We start from the raw sequence: 17,225 nt of genomic DNA, 5'->3' as shown, positions 1-17,225 counted from the left end.
ACAAGATTTCTGTAAAAGTTAATTTATCCATAGTGGTGCATTTCATAAAAATAGTTGCTCACTTACAGCCTTTCTGTGACTATTAATACATGGAATTATATTTATAGAGATAGAGCTGTACAGGGTAAATTCACAGCTAACACTACACAGAAATATTATTTGGAATGGGGTTTAGATGATGTGCTGTCTTCACAGGTTATCGATTACAGCCGCATAAAGCAATTGCTGCACAAGGAGTAGCTGCGAACTGTGCAAATTAGAGTTTATGCAAGCATAATCTCAACTGTTTCTCAGGTTTTATTGTTTGCTTTCCTTACACATAGAAAATAAGATATTGGGGTGTGCACCTACACTACAGAAGCACTGTCCAAAACCAGATTCAATAAATTAATGGCAAATTATACTGAATTTCTAGTTCGGGGGATAAAGAATTTTTTTTAATTAAATAAAAATTGGGTAAACAGCTACGTGGGTTTGTGCTTTTTAAAAAATTATAATTGATGTTTTCTAAAAAAAAAGGTACATAAAAGCTGCAAAATCCTTTATTGGAGGCTTTTCAAACACTCTGATAGGAAAAAAAAAAACATGCCCACATACTTGTAAGAAGAGAATGAATCTGAGTATTGCAGTCTAGAGCAATATTTTAGAGTGATAGTAAGGTACTAACCTATTGGAACAATGCTAATCTCAATGTGACTCTTGGAGAGAGCACATGCAGAACAGTTGATACCTAACTTTAAAATATATACTTTTCTGAGAATATTTATCTTCCTGATTTTTTATTTTTAACAACCAGTGTATTATTGCCCATGGTTTTTTTTGGCACACAACGAACAAACCCTACAGTAACTTACCAGGGACAAGACGGTGCTGACGGCACATGGAGTCTTATGAAGGCAGACTGGAAAGTTAAGCATTAGTACTTAAGGCTTGAAATTCAAGACAGGGAAGCAAGTAGGATAAAAATAAAAATGAGGGGCAAAAAGGGAAGAAATGCTAGCAGAGGCATTTCCATAATACAAACGAGGACACTTGAACATCTGTCTCAGAAACAAGTTTTGTTTGGGTGAATGTTTGCCTCAGTAGCATCTGTTCTGTCAAAGTGAAGGAGAAGAATTTAAAGTCTTTAAAAATAACTGCAATATAGCACTCTAGATAAGCAAAGTTACCATATTCTGCAAGAGAGAAAGGCCTTTCTTCAAGGAAGCTGCAGCTTTTTTTTTCTTTAAGAATCATCTTTTCATTATAAGGGTCTTGTTAGTGTCTCAATTTTGAGCTTGCCCAATTAAGATTGTGTGCTACATGCAATATTAGGGGAACCTGTGATAAACGGTTTCCGAGGACAATTTTCAAATACAACTCCACCCTAACTCCTTTCCAATGTACAGAAATATGATTTGTTCACAAAAATGGCAGTAGAAATGGTATCACAGCAACCAATCCACTAGATTCCCCAACTCCTCCTGTAGCACCCAGTGAACTATGCTACTGGGTATCATGTGGATTATCCCAAAGTGTTAACAGTGGAGACATATCATGAGTGTACAGTTCCAAATGCTTCAAAGAAACCCTTTAACCCCTGTCTGGATATGTTGAGAACAATTTATTTACAACATTTTAGCTCAGTTAAAAGATCCTTTCTCAGTTTCAGCTTGCTCCGTGCAGTTTTTATTTAAGGCGATGTTCCAGTTTGTGATTGCTCTAACTTGTTCCAGTTTCTTGATATAAAGTTTGAATGAAATCCAAGTCCTTCATGCAGTGGAAAAAATACTAAAGCTACACTGCACCATTCTTCTCTGATGTACTGTCCTTCATAATGTTTTGGTTTCTTCCATAGCTGCCAAAGTCCCTAAAATGGAACTGGGGACTTTAGGGTCAGTTTTAAATCTCCATGTTGACTATATGCTGTTTGAGCTTATTAGACACTGTGCACATTGTCATGGAATTACACATTAATGTTTTCATTCCTCAATGCTTTGTGTGTATGCGTGATAGTTAAAATAAATTAAAATAAATCAATGTGAGACAGAAGCTAAGAAGAATGTTCTGCGTCAATGTGAAACAGTTAGAGGGCAACAGTCACTTATTTATCTGCTCATGGCAGAAGTGCCAGACTTTAGTACGCTAGGTAGCTTATCAGATCCGGGAATTTTCCATGGTCCTGGTGAGACAGTTGCCTTCCGAACTGTAGTGTTGGTGCTGCGAGTGTTAATGGAATGAAGATATCCCTTCCTCGGGAACTCACTGGGTTTCCCATCAGGGTCCCTCTGGTTGTGGTCCATATCGCTTCCATATGAGCTACAGCTATTGCTACTGTATGTTTTTGTAGCACCACCTGAGTCAAGCCTGACATGTTCAGAAGCTGCAGCTGGTTTCTTCTCAGTGGTACTGGAGGATTTGTGATCTTCTTTTGCACTTAGAGATCCTCCTCTCTTGCTTTCTGACTTCTTCAATCTCCCGACCTGTTCGTCATTGGTCCCAGCACACACATGCTCTCTTGCTCCAGCTTCGACCACAGCGCTCTGTCCCATAGCCTTACTTTCTGAGGTGGACCTGCCACCATCAGAGGTCTTGTTTTTGCCTTCTAAATATCCCTTCCTAGAAGCCTCTTCATGCTTTGACCTGTCTATCTTTTTAGGACTTGCCGACCTTTCTCTTTGCTCTCCTACCCTTTTCTTTTTGTGACCATTTGCCAAAAGCTCCTTTGGTTTTCTTACATCATGTTCCCTCTTGATATCCCATGTTGGCTCTGGGTTTATCTGATGGGAAGGGTCAGAAGGTGGGGCTAGATGTGATGAAGATAATGGTGAGATTATGTCATCAAGGGAAATAGCTACTTCCGGCAGACCTGGGGAGGTGGCAGAGGGAGAACTCCAGGAGTTTGGTTCGTCTGTTATAACAACAAAGAAAAGGGCGTTAAGGAATTATTTACACAATTGGGAATACTTAATTTTTTTCAAACAGCATGCAACAGCTAAAATCCATATTGGATGTCAGTGTGGCAGTTTTTACTTATGCAAAACTCTAGGTGAAGTAAGAAAGGCAAAAATAAAATCAGTGGGAGTTTTGGATGAGTAAGAACTGCAGAAGTTGGCACAGTGCAACTACTGAAAATATCTGTCTCTGACATAAATTACATTTTTCTTTGCCTTTATTAGTGAACAATTAGTAGTGAAAAATAAAATATATTTTTATATCATTATAACAGCTTTGTTATTTGGCAATATCAACGCTGTCTCAAAAGACAAACGCAAAGGCTCATCTTCTATCTAGTATACATGTCCTTACAAGCATAAAATGATCAGCAAGAATTTGTAGCCCAGATTAGGTCATCCATCAAATCCGCTTTTTTCACCTAGATGTTAAATTGCAGTATTTAGGGACCTAAAATTATGCCTGATGTGAAGGCATACAGACTGGGGGAAATCTTGGCCATTAATTTTGAATTTGTCTTAGTTACTCAACCCCAGCACCATTTGGTTAGAATGTGTAGATCCAATTTCTTTAAGATACAAGGGTACATCCTGTACTGTCACACAAAGAGAGTGGGATGAATTGTATTTATATCTATCTCCAAAATACTTAGGGGTCCAATATTTCAATCCTTTGCTTTCACGACTAGTCCAGTGCCAATTGTTTGAACTCCTGTTAAGGGGCATTAGTTCTGACACATTAGTTTTGAAGACTCATGGTGACTGTTGGCAGTCCGTCTCCTATTTGTATCCCTACCCTTTAACTATGAAGCCAGAGCAGCCTTTCAGATTGGTAAATGCTTTTCTGTACTTATTCTTGTTAGGTGGCTATATGTATAAAGATTCACATGCTGCCAAAGATAAAGGGATATTGCAAGGATCCACATAAATGAGGTGGAGCAAATAGCAAGAAACAGCATGTTTCAAGAAGGAGAAAATATTACCTTCTAACTGAGGGAGGTAGCTGGGCTTCTATGGGACACCACTGATTGATCTGAACTGTTCTGAAAAAACCACACAGTGGGTGCATCTACATGAGACACTTTACTGTGTGGCAGAGCTAATTACTCTAATCTACACATGCAGATGCTTACTGTGCAGTAATTGGCTTTAATCATGCATTTACAGGTAGCAAATTTACTCAAGATTAGTAACTGTGCAGTAGCACATGTGTAGACCCTTGATCGGGAGTAAATGTACTCCCAGTTAGCCAGGCAGCAGGGGGCAGCAGCAGGTGGGAGAGCTTTCTGCCCTGGGAGCTGCCTGTTGCCGGGGCGTGGGGACAATGTCCCCCTGCTCCAGCAGCAGGCAGCTCCCATCTCTGGCTCCACAACTACAGGGCTGGGCTGGGAGATCTGTGTCTCTTAGCCCAAGCCCTGTGGTGGCAGAACCTTGGCTGCGAGATTCTTACCTCCCAGTGCCACCTCTGCGGTCACAGGGCTGGGAAATCCTTATTTATCTGCCTGAGCCCTGCAGTGGTGCGACCTGGGCTGGGAGATCCTTATCTTCCAGTGCCAGCTCTGTGATCATGGGGCCAGGGCTGCAAGTTCCTTATTTCCCTGCCCGAGCCCTGCGATGGCAGAACCCGGGCTGGGAGATCCTTATCTCTGTGCCAGCTCTGCGGTTGCGGGGCCAGGGCTACAAGATCCTTAGCTCCTAAATAAAATGCACACGCGCGCACACACAGTTTGTTTCTCCTGAAAAAAATCTGTGGCAAATTTCAAATTAACATGAGGATGCACATTATTTTGGAAAATTCAATGTCCTTTTCTCAATAATTTAGGACATCTTCAGCTGAGGCTGTACAGTTAAGCTAATGACGTGACTGTGTATTTTGCAGATAAAAATAGCAGAGATGACAGTGAGGTGAGTGATGTAATGAGTATGAGCAGCATGATTATCTGAGGAGCTATTTATTTTACCAGATGGTGCCGGTTATGTGCTTAAACATAATGAACATATGTGTGAGGAAAAAAATAGATACTGAAAAGGGAAAAGTGCAAGTTCTGTGCAAGATAAATAAACTTTGGGCTTGAAACTTAACTGGGCTGAGGGTCTTGATTAAATTAAAAAAAGACCCGGCACTTTCTTACCCTCTACTTAAGGTTGTGCAATATACCATCTGCTCCATGTTTGGCACTTAAGCAAGAAAAAAATAAAAACAAGGATTAACTTTTTGTGCTTCTTGGCTTTCGTGAATTTGCCTATGAAAAGCAGGTGCTGTAAAGGCATGCTGTCCACTTTCACATATCTCCAGGCTCATTTGTTTTCTTAATTCTGCTGTGCAATTCTGGTAGAGTAAGGAGAGGCTTTATGAAGGTGGAGGAGAAAAGCACACTCTTAGCCTGAGAAGACCTGAAGCCCACTAGACCCTGTTATACCTAAATAAGTCACTGAGCTTTATTTCTGGAGTTAAAAACATTTCTGAATTATTCTACTGCAAAACTGGTCGGTCTAGACTACAGGTTGCTTTGCAACACAAGGATATCTGAGATAGCTGTGGATGAGTTGACTCAGGTATTGCAGGTAACTTATTTGGGTGAGACAGAGCTCAGCATGGTAAAATGTAGCCCAAATCAAATTATGCAAATCATAGAATCATAGAAAGTTTGGGTTGGAAAGGACCTCAGGTCATCTAGTCCAACCCCCTGCTCAAAGCAGGACCATGCCCAACTAGATCATCCCAGCCAAGGCTTTGTTTAGCTGGGTCTTAAAAACCTCCAAGGATGGAGATTCCACCACCTCTCTGGGTAACCTCTTCCAGTGCTTTACTACCTTCCTAGTGAGCAAGTTTCTTTTAATATCTAACCTATATCACCCCATGCTGAGCTATTTGCTGCTGCTTCTGACACCAAAAGTAATTAATTTACAAGTACCTTGGGGACCTCTACACTACAGTCTGCAGCTTAGATACACCCTACGACTTGAGGTGTTAACCCTATGCTTGCTTGCTTCTTCTTATACCATATATTTGTCTGAAGCAATTTCTTCCTTGAAGGATTAATGGAACAGACTTTCAAATGAAGATCATATCTGCCAAACTCACATCAGAATTAGCTTTAGAAAAACTAAATGTTTGTTTCTGTCCTCATTTAACACCAGTCGTGTAACGTGGGGTGGGCAAGTGGGACACATGCCCTGGGTGCCACCTAAGGGGAAGGGTGCTAGAATGATGTAGAGTTGGGGGTAGGATGGCTTTACTTCAGGGCAACTCGCTGAAGCTTACCCTGACTATTGCCTTGCTTTGCTTTGCTGGCTCTTTGTGAATCCAGGAAGCTGCTGGCACAGGCAATGGGTGTCATTGAGTGCAAGGCATTGCTGGAAGGGTAGTTTTGTAGAACAGCAGTGAAGTTTGCTGTTGGGTTGGTGTGGGGGGTTGACCCCCATTTTTTTACAGCTGAATTCAGCATTTTTTCCCCTTTCTGGACATGGGCTTCAGCAGCTAAAATGGGTGAAAATTCCCCTCCCCTCCAAGCAACAGCAAACCCCACTGGCAGGCTAGAGAACTACAATTCCCAGAACACCTTGCACCTTGTGATGCACATTGCCTAGCTCTCTGCTCTCTTCCTGATTGAGAAGGTAGGAGGAAGGGAGGGTGGGGAAGGGTGAGATGGCTCCCCAGGGTGCATTCTTTCCACACTATGCCTCTGTTTAACACCCATACAAAACCTCTATAATCAGCTATGAGAGTAGAAAAGACACAAGTACAGGAAAAAGAAACAACTAGAAGAATATGTATTGCAGCTCTAACATAAACACCTTGCCCCTAGGTTAGTGGGCTCCTGAGCTTGTGCTTGATTGACATAAATAAACTTACTATATTATTTCTTCTACAGTTTCCTGTGATGTGATTTTTTTTTATGCTGAATAGAACTAGAATCTAATGAGCCATTCTTGATTCCCAAATCTCATGTGAGATCAGTGATATCAGAGTAGCCTATTACTGGGTACATCTACACATGCACTTTACTGCAGAGTAGACTAATTGGCTCCACAGTAAAGCATCACAGTCTACATGTGTGCTAATATTAGGACACAGTAGATACATTAACTTCACTGGAGATGGTATTATCTTATGATGGAGTAATTACATGCTATTAAACATATGTGTAGACTGTGACAGGGGCTGCTTGGGGCAGGAGGGTGCTAAAGTACAGGTGCTGCCTGCTGGCTAGCCCTGCACTGTATCACCCTTGTGCCCCAGCCAGCCCCTCTGTTACCCAACACCACCAATCGGAGCCTGGGGCTGACTCCCTGGGCCTCTGGTAGCCCAGGGCCGCTCCATCCCAGCTTGAACTTCTGCAGTCCCGGGTGCACATGTAAATGCTGTGCCCGGAAGCAGTTTTCTCTGGTGTGTACCATGCTGGAGCTTATCACTCCAGCTTAATTACACGTGTAGATGCACTTACTTTCGGGAACATCGGCTGCCAATAGATGTGCTCCTTCACATTCTAATTAGAAAGCAACAAATCTACTAATTGAGTCTGCACTGCACTCTAATTATAACACTCCAGCATCACCTCACCATCACATGTATTAATCCCCTACACATTTCAAACTGGCTGCAGGGGCACTTTATCCAAACCTCTATAAATGAGCTTTAGATAAAGCACCCTATGGCCATTTTGAAACTCTGTGGGGCTTAATACACATGATGGTATCCCATTTTAATTATTGTGACTGCCCAGGAACTGCTGTAATTTAAACGTTCCCTCTGCCCCCGAGCACATGTATAGACAGCCATCAATTCCAATGCTGTAAATAGTCAGGACCAGCAAAATCTGGCGACCTGATCTAGTCACTGCAAACTAAGAATGTGCCAGCCCCCTGAAAATTAATTAGCCCTCATCTGAGCAGGCAGAAGATTGAATCCCACTTACTTATCAACCTTTGACTAATAGACTGGACCAGAGTGGGGAGTGGGCTCTGAAAACAACAGAGTTGTATAGGATCCTGCACTCGACAGGAAGTGCAGTTAGTTACTGGAAAGTGCCTGAAGATGATTTGGAAACAATTTGTGATGCCCCAAAAAACCCCTATGCTGTTTGCCCTCATGAGCCTTGTCCAAATGATTCAGGCCCTTGTAAAGGGCTGAATGTAAGATTTGGTACTTGCCACATATATTTATTTCATATTTAATCTGAACCAGTTCAACCATCCTCACCAACTGCCCAATCAGATTCTGGCCAGGAAGGTTTATGTCCATTCTTTTAACTCTTGGTCAAAATGCCACAGGATCTTCAATGCCTCACAAATGGACAGAACCTTAGTCTTACACCTCTGCCATAACTATATTATGCCACCATCGTGTAAGCACTATATAAACTATTGCATTAGTGCTGGGCTTCACTGTAGTCACTGTGGCCCATGCAGACATACCTGAACTACCTGTAAACTTGTTACCTTAGAAACCATTAGCAGTATCACTGCAGCACAGCAAAACTCAGCCCTGGCTGCAAAACCGTATGAGAAAGCTCAGTAAGTACTTAGAAAAGCTGTGGTGCAGTGCTAACATGGCTAGACTGTCAGTACCCAAGCTACTGTAAAACCAGCTTGACTATGGATACCATGGGCATGGACTTAGAATAGGGCGAAGGGGGTGGTATGTGTGTGGAAATCCCTTAAGACTTAGAAGGGTGGCACCCCGAAGGTCCCTTCCACTTGCTCACTCAGTTCAGTGGTTCCCAACCCTGGTGGGGACTCTCATGCCCCTCTAATGGTCCCCTCTGCCTGCTGTGGCACTGGCTCTCTGACCTGTTTCTCCGCAACTCCCTTTTTGCAGTGTCCCTCTCTTGCAGTGACCCAGGCTTCCCTGCTCTGTCCCAGGTATGTTCTCTTGCTCCATTCTTACCCTCACTGCCAAATGTGCCCCTGCAGTTCACCTCTAGGCATACAATTATGCTGCAATGTAGCACTTAGTATGGAGGAGGGAGGGCTGGGGGCCTTGCCAGTGGGAGAAGGGAGACGTGTACTTTGGGGCTATCTGAGTCACAGTAGGCAGAGGCATCCAAGGTTGGGAAATGCTGGTCCAGGGCACATATCTTACTAGTTAAAATAATTATAGGATGACAGCACATGTCTATGCAAGACGCTCACTAAACCCCAAACCTTGATACCTTTCACTTTAGGCCATGTGATACTTTGTAGGCAGGTAAAAACTTTTGTCTCTACCCCAAATTGCATTGAGATGACTCTCTTATTTATTTCATTTATACATATTGGATCTGAAGGGAAGTCTGATGTCTGCAGTAATAACATTTTTTTTAATGGGCACATTTTTAGATACAACAAAGAGTTAATTAGGGCGTGAATTGTTTCAACAGCTGCATTATCTGTAATCTAAAATATATAACAGTACCAGCATTTCCCAGTCCAAAAAATACTACTGGCAGGCAGAATTTAATGGAAATGTTTTCTGTGAGGGAACTGCCAGGATTTTGTTTTATGTAAACTATTGGTCCTGGTGGAATTTGTGGATCCATTTTTTGGTGATAATCTAATAAATATTAAATTTGCTATGGCTTAACAAATTTCCAGCATCTGCGTAACAGAGAGGAAACTGGTATGAAGTAAATCTGCCATTTATATTTTGAGGAGTGATATGAAATGTGAATTAGAAATGGAGAACAATGACTTTCTGTATCTGTAGACTTTGTCATTTTGAGAGAGGGGGAAAAATCCCCTCCTTCTCTTTTTAAATGAGAGGAAATTATGCAGAACAGAATCCTTCAGATTTGGTACACGTTAATGTCAACAAGCCATTGTCACTGCAACATGTAACTGAGCAGCGGAGAGACTACTGATGTGCTGGTATTGAAATGTATTTTCCCCCTAATGTTAAATGTTATAGGAAAATATCAGAATTACTTGGGTATATCAAAGGACAGTAATGTAAAGTAATTTGCTACTCAAAAGAAAAACCTTTTAAGAACTGTGTTCAACCCCTAATGGTTCGTTTGGGCTTGTTCAACCATCACTAAGATGATTGCTTTTCCATAACAAACATAAACATGAAAAATGCATAATTATATGCTTTCAAGTTATGAAACTAATGATTTCTCTCCCTTTCTCTTCTGTCTGAGGTTATGGTTGGATTTTGGAGGCATTTGTTATTATTGCAGAAACAATAAGTCTTTGCTTTAACTTTGAAGATGTTGTGCACATATAAACAAAGCTTGTGGCAGTAATTTGAATTATAACCTATACTTAGATGCCTTTATCTCAAAGGATCTCAGATCATTTTATCAAAATTTCAATCCTGATACAAAAAATAATTCCACTTTCTTTCCTGCTTCACTGAAATGCAACCACCTCTGGGTAGAAATGAAAATAGCAAATGTTTAAGAGAACATAGTGCTACAGTGCAGCAGTTAGCCAGGAAGTGAAAGATTACCAGGTTTAGTTGAAACTGCAGGAAATACTTTAGCAGGATGGGAGCTACCTGTAGTTATAGTGGACCATGATACTCTAGCTATTGCCATTATTATAGCAAAACAGCTACAACATCTTTACTATTGTGACAAAAATAGATAAAGGAATAAAGGGGAAGATTTTCAAAGCCACAAAAGGGAAGTATGTACACAAGTAGGTGTTGTTGAAAAATCTCCCTAGAAGTAATACTTTCTATAAAGAAGATGAACTGGGAACAACAGCATCAATTGCTGGTTTACTTCCCCTCAGGTAGTATCATTAGTAGGTGTTATTTGGAGGGGCAGTGATCATCATTGCAACTATGGTCAAATAAGTAGAGGTCCTTTCCATATGCTAGAAATAAAAATGTCTCACTAGAGACACTGGCTCATGAAACAAGTTATATTTCATGTCATTCTTGGCCAGTTATGCAGTAAAGTTGTCTACTCCAGGGGTATGTCTATATAGCATGATGCAGATAGTTCTGCGTATGCTAGCACAGGGACTGGAAGCAGTACAGACACACTGCTGTGGTGCTCTGCCCAGGCTAGCTAACTTTGCTGAGACTTGTTACTTGAGTCAGCAGACTTAGCCAGATGTTCTCACTCGTTCTCATAGAATCATAGAAAATTAGGCTTGGAACAGACTTCAGGAAGTCCCATCTAGTCCAACCCCCGCTCAAAGCAGGACCATCCCCATCTATATCATTCCAGCCAAGGCTTTGTTGAGCAAGCCTTAAAGACCTCCAAGGATGGAGATTCCATCACCTCTTTAGATAACCCATTCCAGTACTTTACCACCCTCCTAGTGAGAGAGTTTTCCCTAATATCCAACCTAAACCTCCCTTGCTGCAACTTGAGACCATTGCTCCTTGTTCTGTAATATGTTACCACTGGGAACAGTCTAGCTCCATCCTCTTTGGAACACCACTTCAGGTAGTTGAAGGCTGCTATCAAATCCCCCCTCAGTCTTCTCTTCTGCAGATTAAATAAGCCCAGTTTCCTCAGCCTCTCCTCAGAAGTCATGTGCCCCAGCCTCCATAACAGTTGCCTCTGCTGGAATCTCTCCAACTTGTCCAAGTCCTTTCTATAGTGGGGGCCCAAAACTGGACACAGTGAGCACCTAAACATGAGCAGTGAGGCTGCTCCAATGCATCATAATTACAGTGGATTGGATTAATTGAGTCTGCTGGACCGTGGTAATTACCATGGTCCAGCAGACTCTGGTGTCTCATTTATCAGTGTCCCCCCACTGAAAAATGGCAGTGGGGGTGCTTTAACTAAAGCTTGTGTGACAAGCTTTAGTTAAAGCACCCTAGCCATTACTTATCAGTTCAGGGATGCTGATACATGAGACGTTCTGGGAGCTTTAATTAGAGCAGTTCTTGGAGCCACTCTAATTAAAATGCCCACAACCCCCACTCCCAGATCATGTGTATAAACACCCAGTACTCCAAATGGGGCCTCATTCATGCAGAGTAGAGCCTAATAATTACTTCCCTCGATCTGCTGGCAATGCTCCTACCAATGCAACCCAGTATGCTGTTGGCTTTCTTGGCAACAAGGGCACACTGCTGATTCATATCCATTTTATTGTCCACTGTAATTCCCAGGTCCTTTACGGCTGCTGCTTAGGCAGTCGGTCCCCAGGCTATAGTAGTGCATGTGATTCTTCCATTCTAAGTGCAGGAATTTGCACTTGTCCATGCTGAACCTCATGAGATTTCTTTTGGCTCAATCCTCCAATTTGTCTAGGTCACTCTGAATCCTAGCCCTGCCTTCCAGCATATCTATTACTCCTCCAAGCTTGGTATCATCCATGAACTTGCTGAGGGTGTAATCCATCCCACCTTCCAGATCATTAATGAAGATATTGAACAAAACTGGCCCCAGACCTGACCCTAGGGCACTCCACTTGATATTGGCTACCAGCTAGACATTGAGCCATTGATTACTACCTGTTGAGCCTGGCAATCCAGCCAGCTTTCTATCCATCTTACAATCCATTCATCCAATCCATACTTCCTCAGCTTCCTGGAAAGAATTCTATGGGAGACGGCATCAAAAGCCTTGCTAAAGTCAAGGTATATGATGTCTGCTGCGTTCCCTGCATTCACAGAGCCAGTTATCTCATCTTAGAAGGCAATCAGGTTGGTCAGGCATGACTTGCCCTTGGTGAATCCATGCTGACTGTTCCTCATCACCTTCTCCTCCAAGTGCTTAGAAATGGTACTAGAGAGAGCCCTCCCTTCCCTTCTGGCAGTGGCCAGAAGGCTGGAGGGAAGCTGAGCTGGAGGGGCGTGGGGCAGCATAGCCAGGCCCTGGCAGGCTGTTCAGTATGATTGGGGAGGGTTTAAACCCTCACCCTGACCTGCAGGGACCCCGGCTGGGGTGTGCCTGGAGGGGGAAGGGAGAAACAGTCCTTACTAAGTTTGTCCCAGAGGGGGAGGCATGGCCAGACACTGGCCAGGACAGCATCTCAGATGAAGGCAGGAGGGAGGAGGATTAAACACTCCCCTCTCTCACCAGCATGGGAATCTCAGCCAGGGTCTGCCCGACTTTCTGCCCTGCTGTCTGCTCATGCAGTGGGGGGCCTGGCTGTATCCAGCCCACGCACTGCCTCAGGTGAAGCAGGAGGAGGAAGGGGGATAAAAACCTTATCTCCCCACTTTCCCACTGGCACGGGGACACCAGCTGGGGTCTGCCTGGCTTTCCCCCTGTGCTGGCCCTTCATGTGGCAGGGGGCATGGCTGGAGCCAGTCCTGGCAGTGCCTGAGGCTGGTGCCCAGGCTGGCTCCTGCAGTGTGAACAGGCAGCAGGGGGAAAAGCTGGGCAGACCCCAGCTGGGGTCCCCGTGCCAGTGTGTGGCGGGGAATCATAGGGCTTGAAGGGACCACGAAGGATCATCGGGTCCAGCCCCCTGCATGAGCAGGAAAGACATTTGGGGTCAGATGACCCCAGCCAGGTGACCATCCAGTCTTCTCTTGAAAACCTCTAGGGTAGATGATTGCAACACATCTGGGGGGAGCTTGTTCCATAGTCTGGGTACCATAGGTGTAAAGAAGTTTTTCCTAATGTTCAGCCTGAAACTATCTTCCAGGAGTTTGTGGCTGTTGTTTTTAGTTTTCCCCCAGGGTGCCCTGGTGAACAGTTGTTCACCAAGCCCCTGATGTATGCCTCTGATATAGCGGTAAGCCGCAATCAGGTCCCCCTTCAGGTTTAATCCCCCTCCCTTCCCCCTGCCGGAGACTGCTGTCCCACACCTCTGCCCCCTCACTGCAGCAGGGAAAATCTGGCAGGGGCTGCTCTACCCCCACCAGGCAGACTAGGCCCTGTTCCCAGCTGGGTTTCCCACTACCACCCTCTTGTCAGCCAGCCTTTACTGCTCCGGCTAGGGAGCAGGGGGGTAAGGCCAATCCTGCTCTGCTTGAGCAGACAGCACAGCCCAGCCCAGAGCTGCAAAGCATCCTGGGATGCTAGGGGACTGTGATTTAACTTGAACCAGGAAGGGGTCTGGGACAGAAGTTCCATAAACTGGTTTGACCTAAATCAGTTAAATTGAATACTACTTCAAGTAGGTTTATCTTAAATCAATGTTGGCCATTTTGAAACCGGTTTATGTGAAACCGAGCTTCTGTTCTGTGACAGGTTTAAACCAGTTTCTGATCACTTAAACTGGTTTATATGTAATATTTGTCCCTAGCCATACTGAATAACAGGGGAACAGATAAGAAGCAATCATTTTTGGGAACAGTGACATGGGAGAAGTGGCATGGGAACTGTCCCTAGTGGAAGAGGTTTTACAGGAGGTGTGGGGGAGGAGCTGTACTTATGAACTGTCTGCCCCATGGTCAGGACTGCCAATACTTGTAAATATAATTGACTAGACAGCCAGTACTTTGTGTGTGTATTGGTATCTCATTCTGCTCTCAGTTAATGCATAAGTAACAGCTGGAGTGAGTCCTTTTCTGTCTATTCTGAAACCATGAGAACCATTAAAGAAAATGGTTTTCTTTACTGCTGTTTTACAGCCAAGCCATAGGAGGATATTGCCTACAGGACTGCATAACTACATAATTTGCTGTGGTACCAGTTAAGTATTAATTCAGGGAATTCAGGTGGCTGATGAATCAGTATTATTCCTCTAATGCCTTGGGTTTTCATTGGTGGTTACCCAAAGGCCCTAATCAAATCCAACCTGCTCTGCTTGTTAAATCTAACAAGATCACAGCCTGGGATGCTAAAGCAGCAGACATACTGTTACACATTCCCATTGTTTCAAATGCTTTATCAAAAATGGCTTATTAACAACTTTGGATTTTTACTCAGATGAAATTAGCTATCAGGTACTTGCATTAATTCCGTTAATATTTAAGAACAATAGTAACAGGAATAATAAAACCCTGCTTGATGAAATATTTACATTTTACTAAATAAAATAGCATTTCAATATCTGTAGATTTCCAAATTACTTCAAGAATGAACAACGTTTTGAAAGACTGCATTTTTTTAGTAATATGAAATAAACATTTCCTGAAAAGTCTTAGCATGTGCTTTCACAGCTTCATGGGTGTCTTTCTCACTAGAGGATCAGAGTGGGTCAAATCCATTGAGCTAAAGTACACTGTTTCTTATACATTTAAAACTGAAACTACATGTTAGGATATTATTTTTTTAGAAATGCAGCTAGTAAAGCACATGGTGATAGGTGTTCTTCCTCCAGTCATACCTAACCATGCAGCTGGACCAATAAAAGATATCACCCCACAGATTCCTGCCTCTTGCATTATTCCTTGACCATCACAGCTAAAACATCACGTTAACACTTTACTGAAATAAATAAGTCAAAGTTTCTTTGCTTTAACGTTGTGAAGGTTTGCAATGTTTTTGTTGCATAGCTTCTATTTAACTGTCCAAACTATCCTACAATATTCCACCCTTCTCTTCTCCCTTTTTTACATCCACCACAAAGGCAGTGGGTTTCAGTGGTGTTCAGCAAACACTTTCCTTAAAGTTCTCTGTCTCCCCACGAGAAAAATTCTAAACATCAGTAGCTCTGGAAATATGTATCTAAAGGACCCAGCTATTTCTCCACTGCCATTTAATCCTCCACTTGGTCACCATCACCCCATTCATTTTATCTCCCTGATTATCCCTGCAGTGCCCTCTCACTTTTGGTCTCCCATGGTAATATGTTATAGATGCAAGCTTTAGATTTTACATCCTGTTTAATCCATTGTTCAGTGAAGGTTAGGAGAGGAGTACAGGCCCTGGGACATGACATTTCCTGAAAGTTCTCCAGGACCTTGCATAGCGGGAAGTGTTTTTCAGAACAGAGATGGAAAAACTGATATACTTGGTTTTGGTAAGTTTGCTAGTTTCTCTGGCAGCAAAAGCTCTCTGGTTTTATGTTGACCCACTAACTAATAAAAACACTCTTTAGTCTTCTGTATTTAGTAATGTTGGAATGGACCTGGTGGTGTTGAAATCAAATGCCTTGAATAGCAATCGGGGTATAGGTTGCAGCCATGTTGGTCTAAGGACATAGGCAGACAAGGTTCTTTGGGTAAATCTGATATCTTTTATTAGACCAACTCAAATAGTTGGACATTTTTTTCCTACTGTTAGAGTTGGTCTGATAAAATATGTCAGATTTATCCAAAGAATCTTGAATAGCAATAGGTTTTTTACTATTTCCTTAGTAATTATACCTGTGGTAAATATTTGTTTATTCATATCCCATATGTATGTTTTGGGGCAAGCATGAAGTAGATGGGCTGAGAAAGATAAGGAAAATGGTGCTATAGCAAGTCTCATTTCCAACCTTGGAAACTGTCTGGAATTTTAAAAAGTGTATAATTTTTATTACAAAAACCTAATTATTTTGGTGTAGAAAACCCATTGGCCTTACTGTTCTTGGAACAATGTCATTTTGTTTCAGTAAGTGACCAAAGATTGAACTTAGTAAAAAATTGTTAGCGGGAAGGAAGCACTACTTTCCTCAAAGCAAGACTCTCTTGTAGGCTTCAACGGGATGACAAGAGGCATGATTGTGGAATTATAGCAGGGTGAGATAAAGAATCTCATGAAGGAGACATTAATCTACCTGCAAAGCTATAAGCATGTAATTTTATGCATAGAAACTCAACAGCCTGTTCCCCATTTCAAGACTGGGAAGCAGAGTACCACCCTTTGAGGCGCTGACTGCACAGTAGCCCGAGACTACTGCACAGTAGCATTGCGTAGAAGAACCTGTGACGCGACGCTACCGCAGAGTAGTCTCGGGGCTACTGCTCATTCATCAGTGCTACCGTGCAATAACTCAGGTTACTGTGCAGTCATTTAGTACTTGTTTATACATGTACTAAATGACTGCACAGTAACGACTGCACAGTCAGCACCTCGTGTAGACTTGGCCTTTGTGAGCTTTCCAGCACTCCACATGCTCTACTGCTATCCTTCCTCTTAGATGTAGTTGTTAATTAGTGGCCAGATTTTAGTTCTGGTTGCATTCATCACATTCTACCTTTAATTCTGTCTCATCCCTAGATATGCGATGGCAGGGTGCCTTCAAAATTCCTAGAATAGAGTAGACAGATGGTTGCTGAGCAGTCCTAGCTGAGGACTCCCTGTGAGCCACTGAACAAACTTTACTTAAGCAAAATTTCAATTGATTTTCCTGTCTGCAGGGGTTCCATATGGGGGGTTCTGCTGAATAGGGTCCTTAATTAGGCATCTAATTTGAATATGGTGGAAGCATACTTTCAAAAGAGAGAATTGTTTGCCTTGGAAGAGACTTCCCAAAATTCAGAAGAGGATTGTGCCTGGTTGGCTGTTGTGCAGC

The 17,225-nt window shown here is 42.7% G+C and overlaps 1 protein-coding gene across 1 annotated transcript in view; it reads right to left on the bottom strand.

Moving 5' to 3' along the window:
• Positions 1-580: 580 nt before the first annotated feature.
• MAGI2 (membrane associated guanylate kinase, WW and PDZ domain containing 2) overlaps positions 581-17,225 on the bottom strand; it is an 880,265-nt gene continuing 863,620 nt past the window's right edge. Inside the window, exon 20 of the mRNA XM_025209602.1 lies at positions 581-2,890. Within this exon, the coding sequence (XP_025065387.1) occupies positions 2,088-2,890 (803 nt within the window). The 3' untranslated portion in view covers positions 581-2,087. The remainder of the gene's footprint in view (positions 2,891-17,225) is intronic.

The sequence above is a fragment of the Alligator sinensis genome, unplaced genomic scaffold (assembly GCF_000455745.1).
Source record: "Alligator sinensis unplaced genomic scaffold, ASM45574v1 scaffold670_1, whole genome shotgun sequence".
Lineage (NCBI taxonomy): Eukaryota > Metazoa > Chordata > Crocodylia > Alligatoridae > Alligator > Alligator sinensis.
Note: the sequence above shows the minus strand (reverse complement) of the source record. Positions and strands in the feature narration are given on the sequence as shown.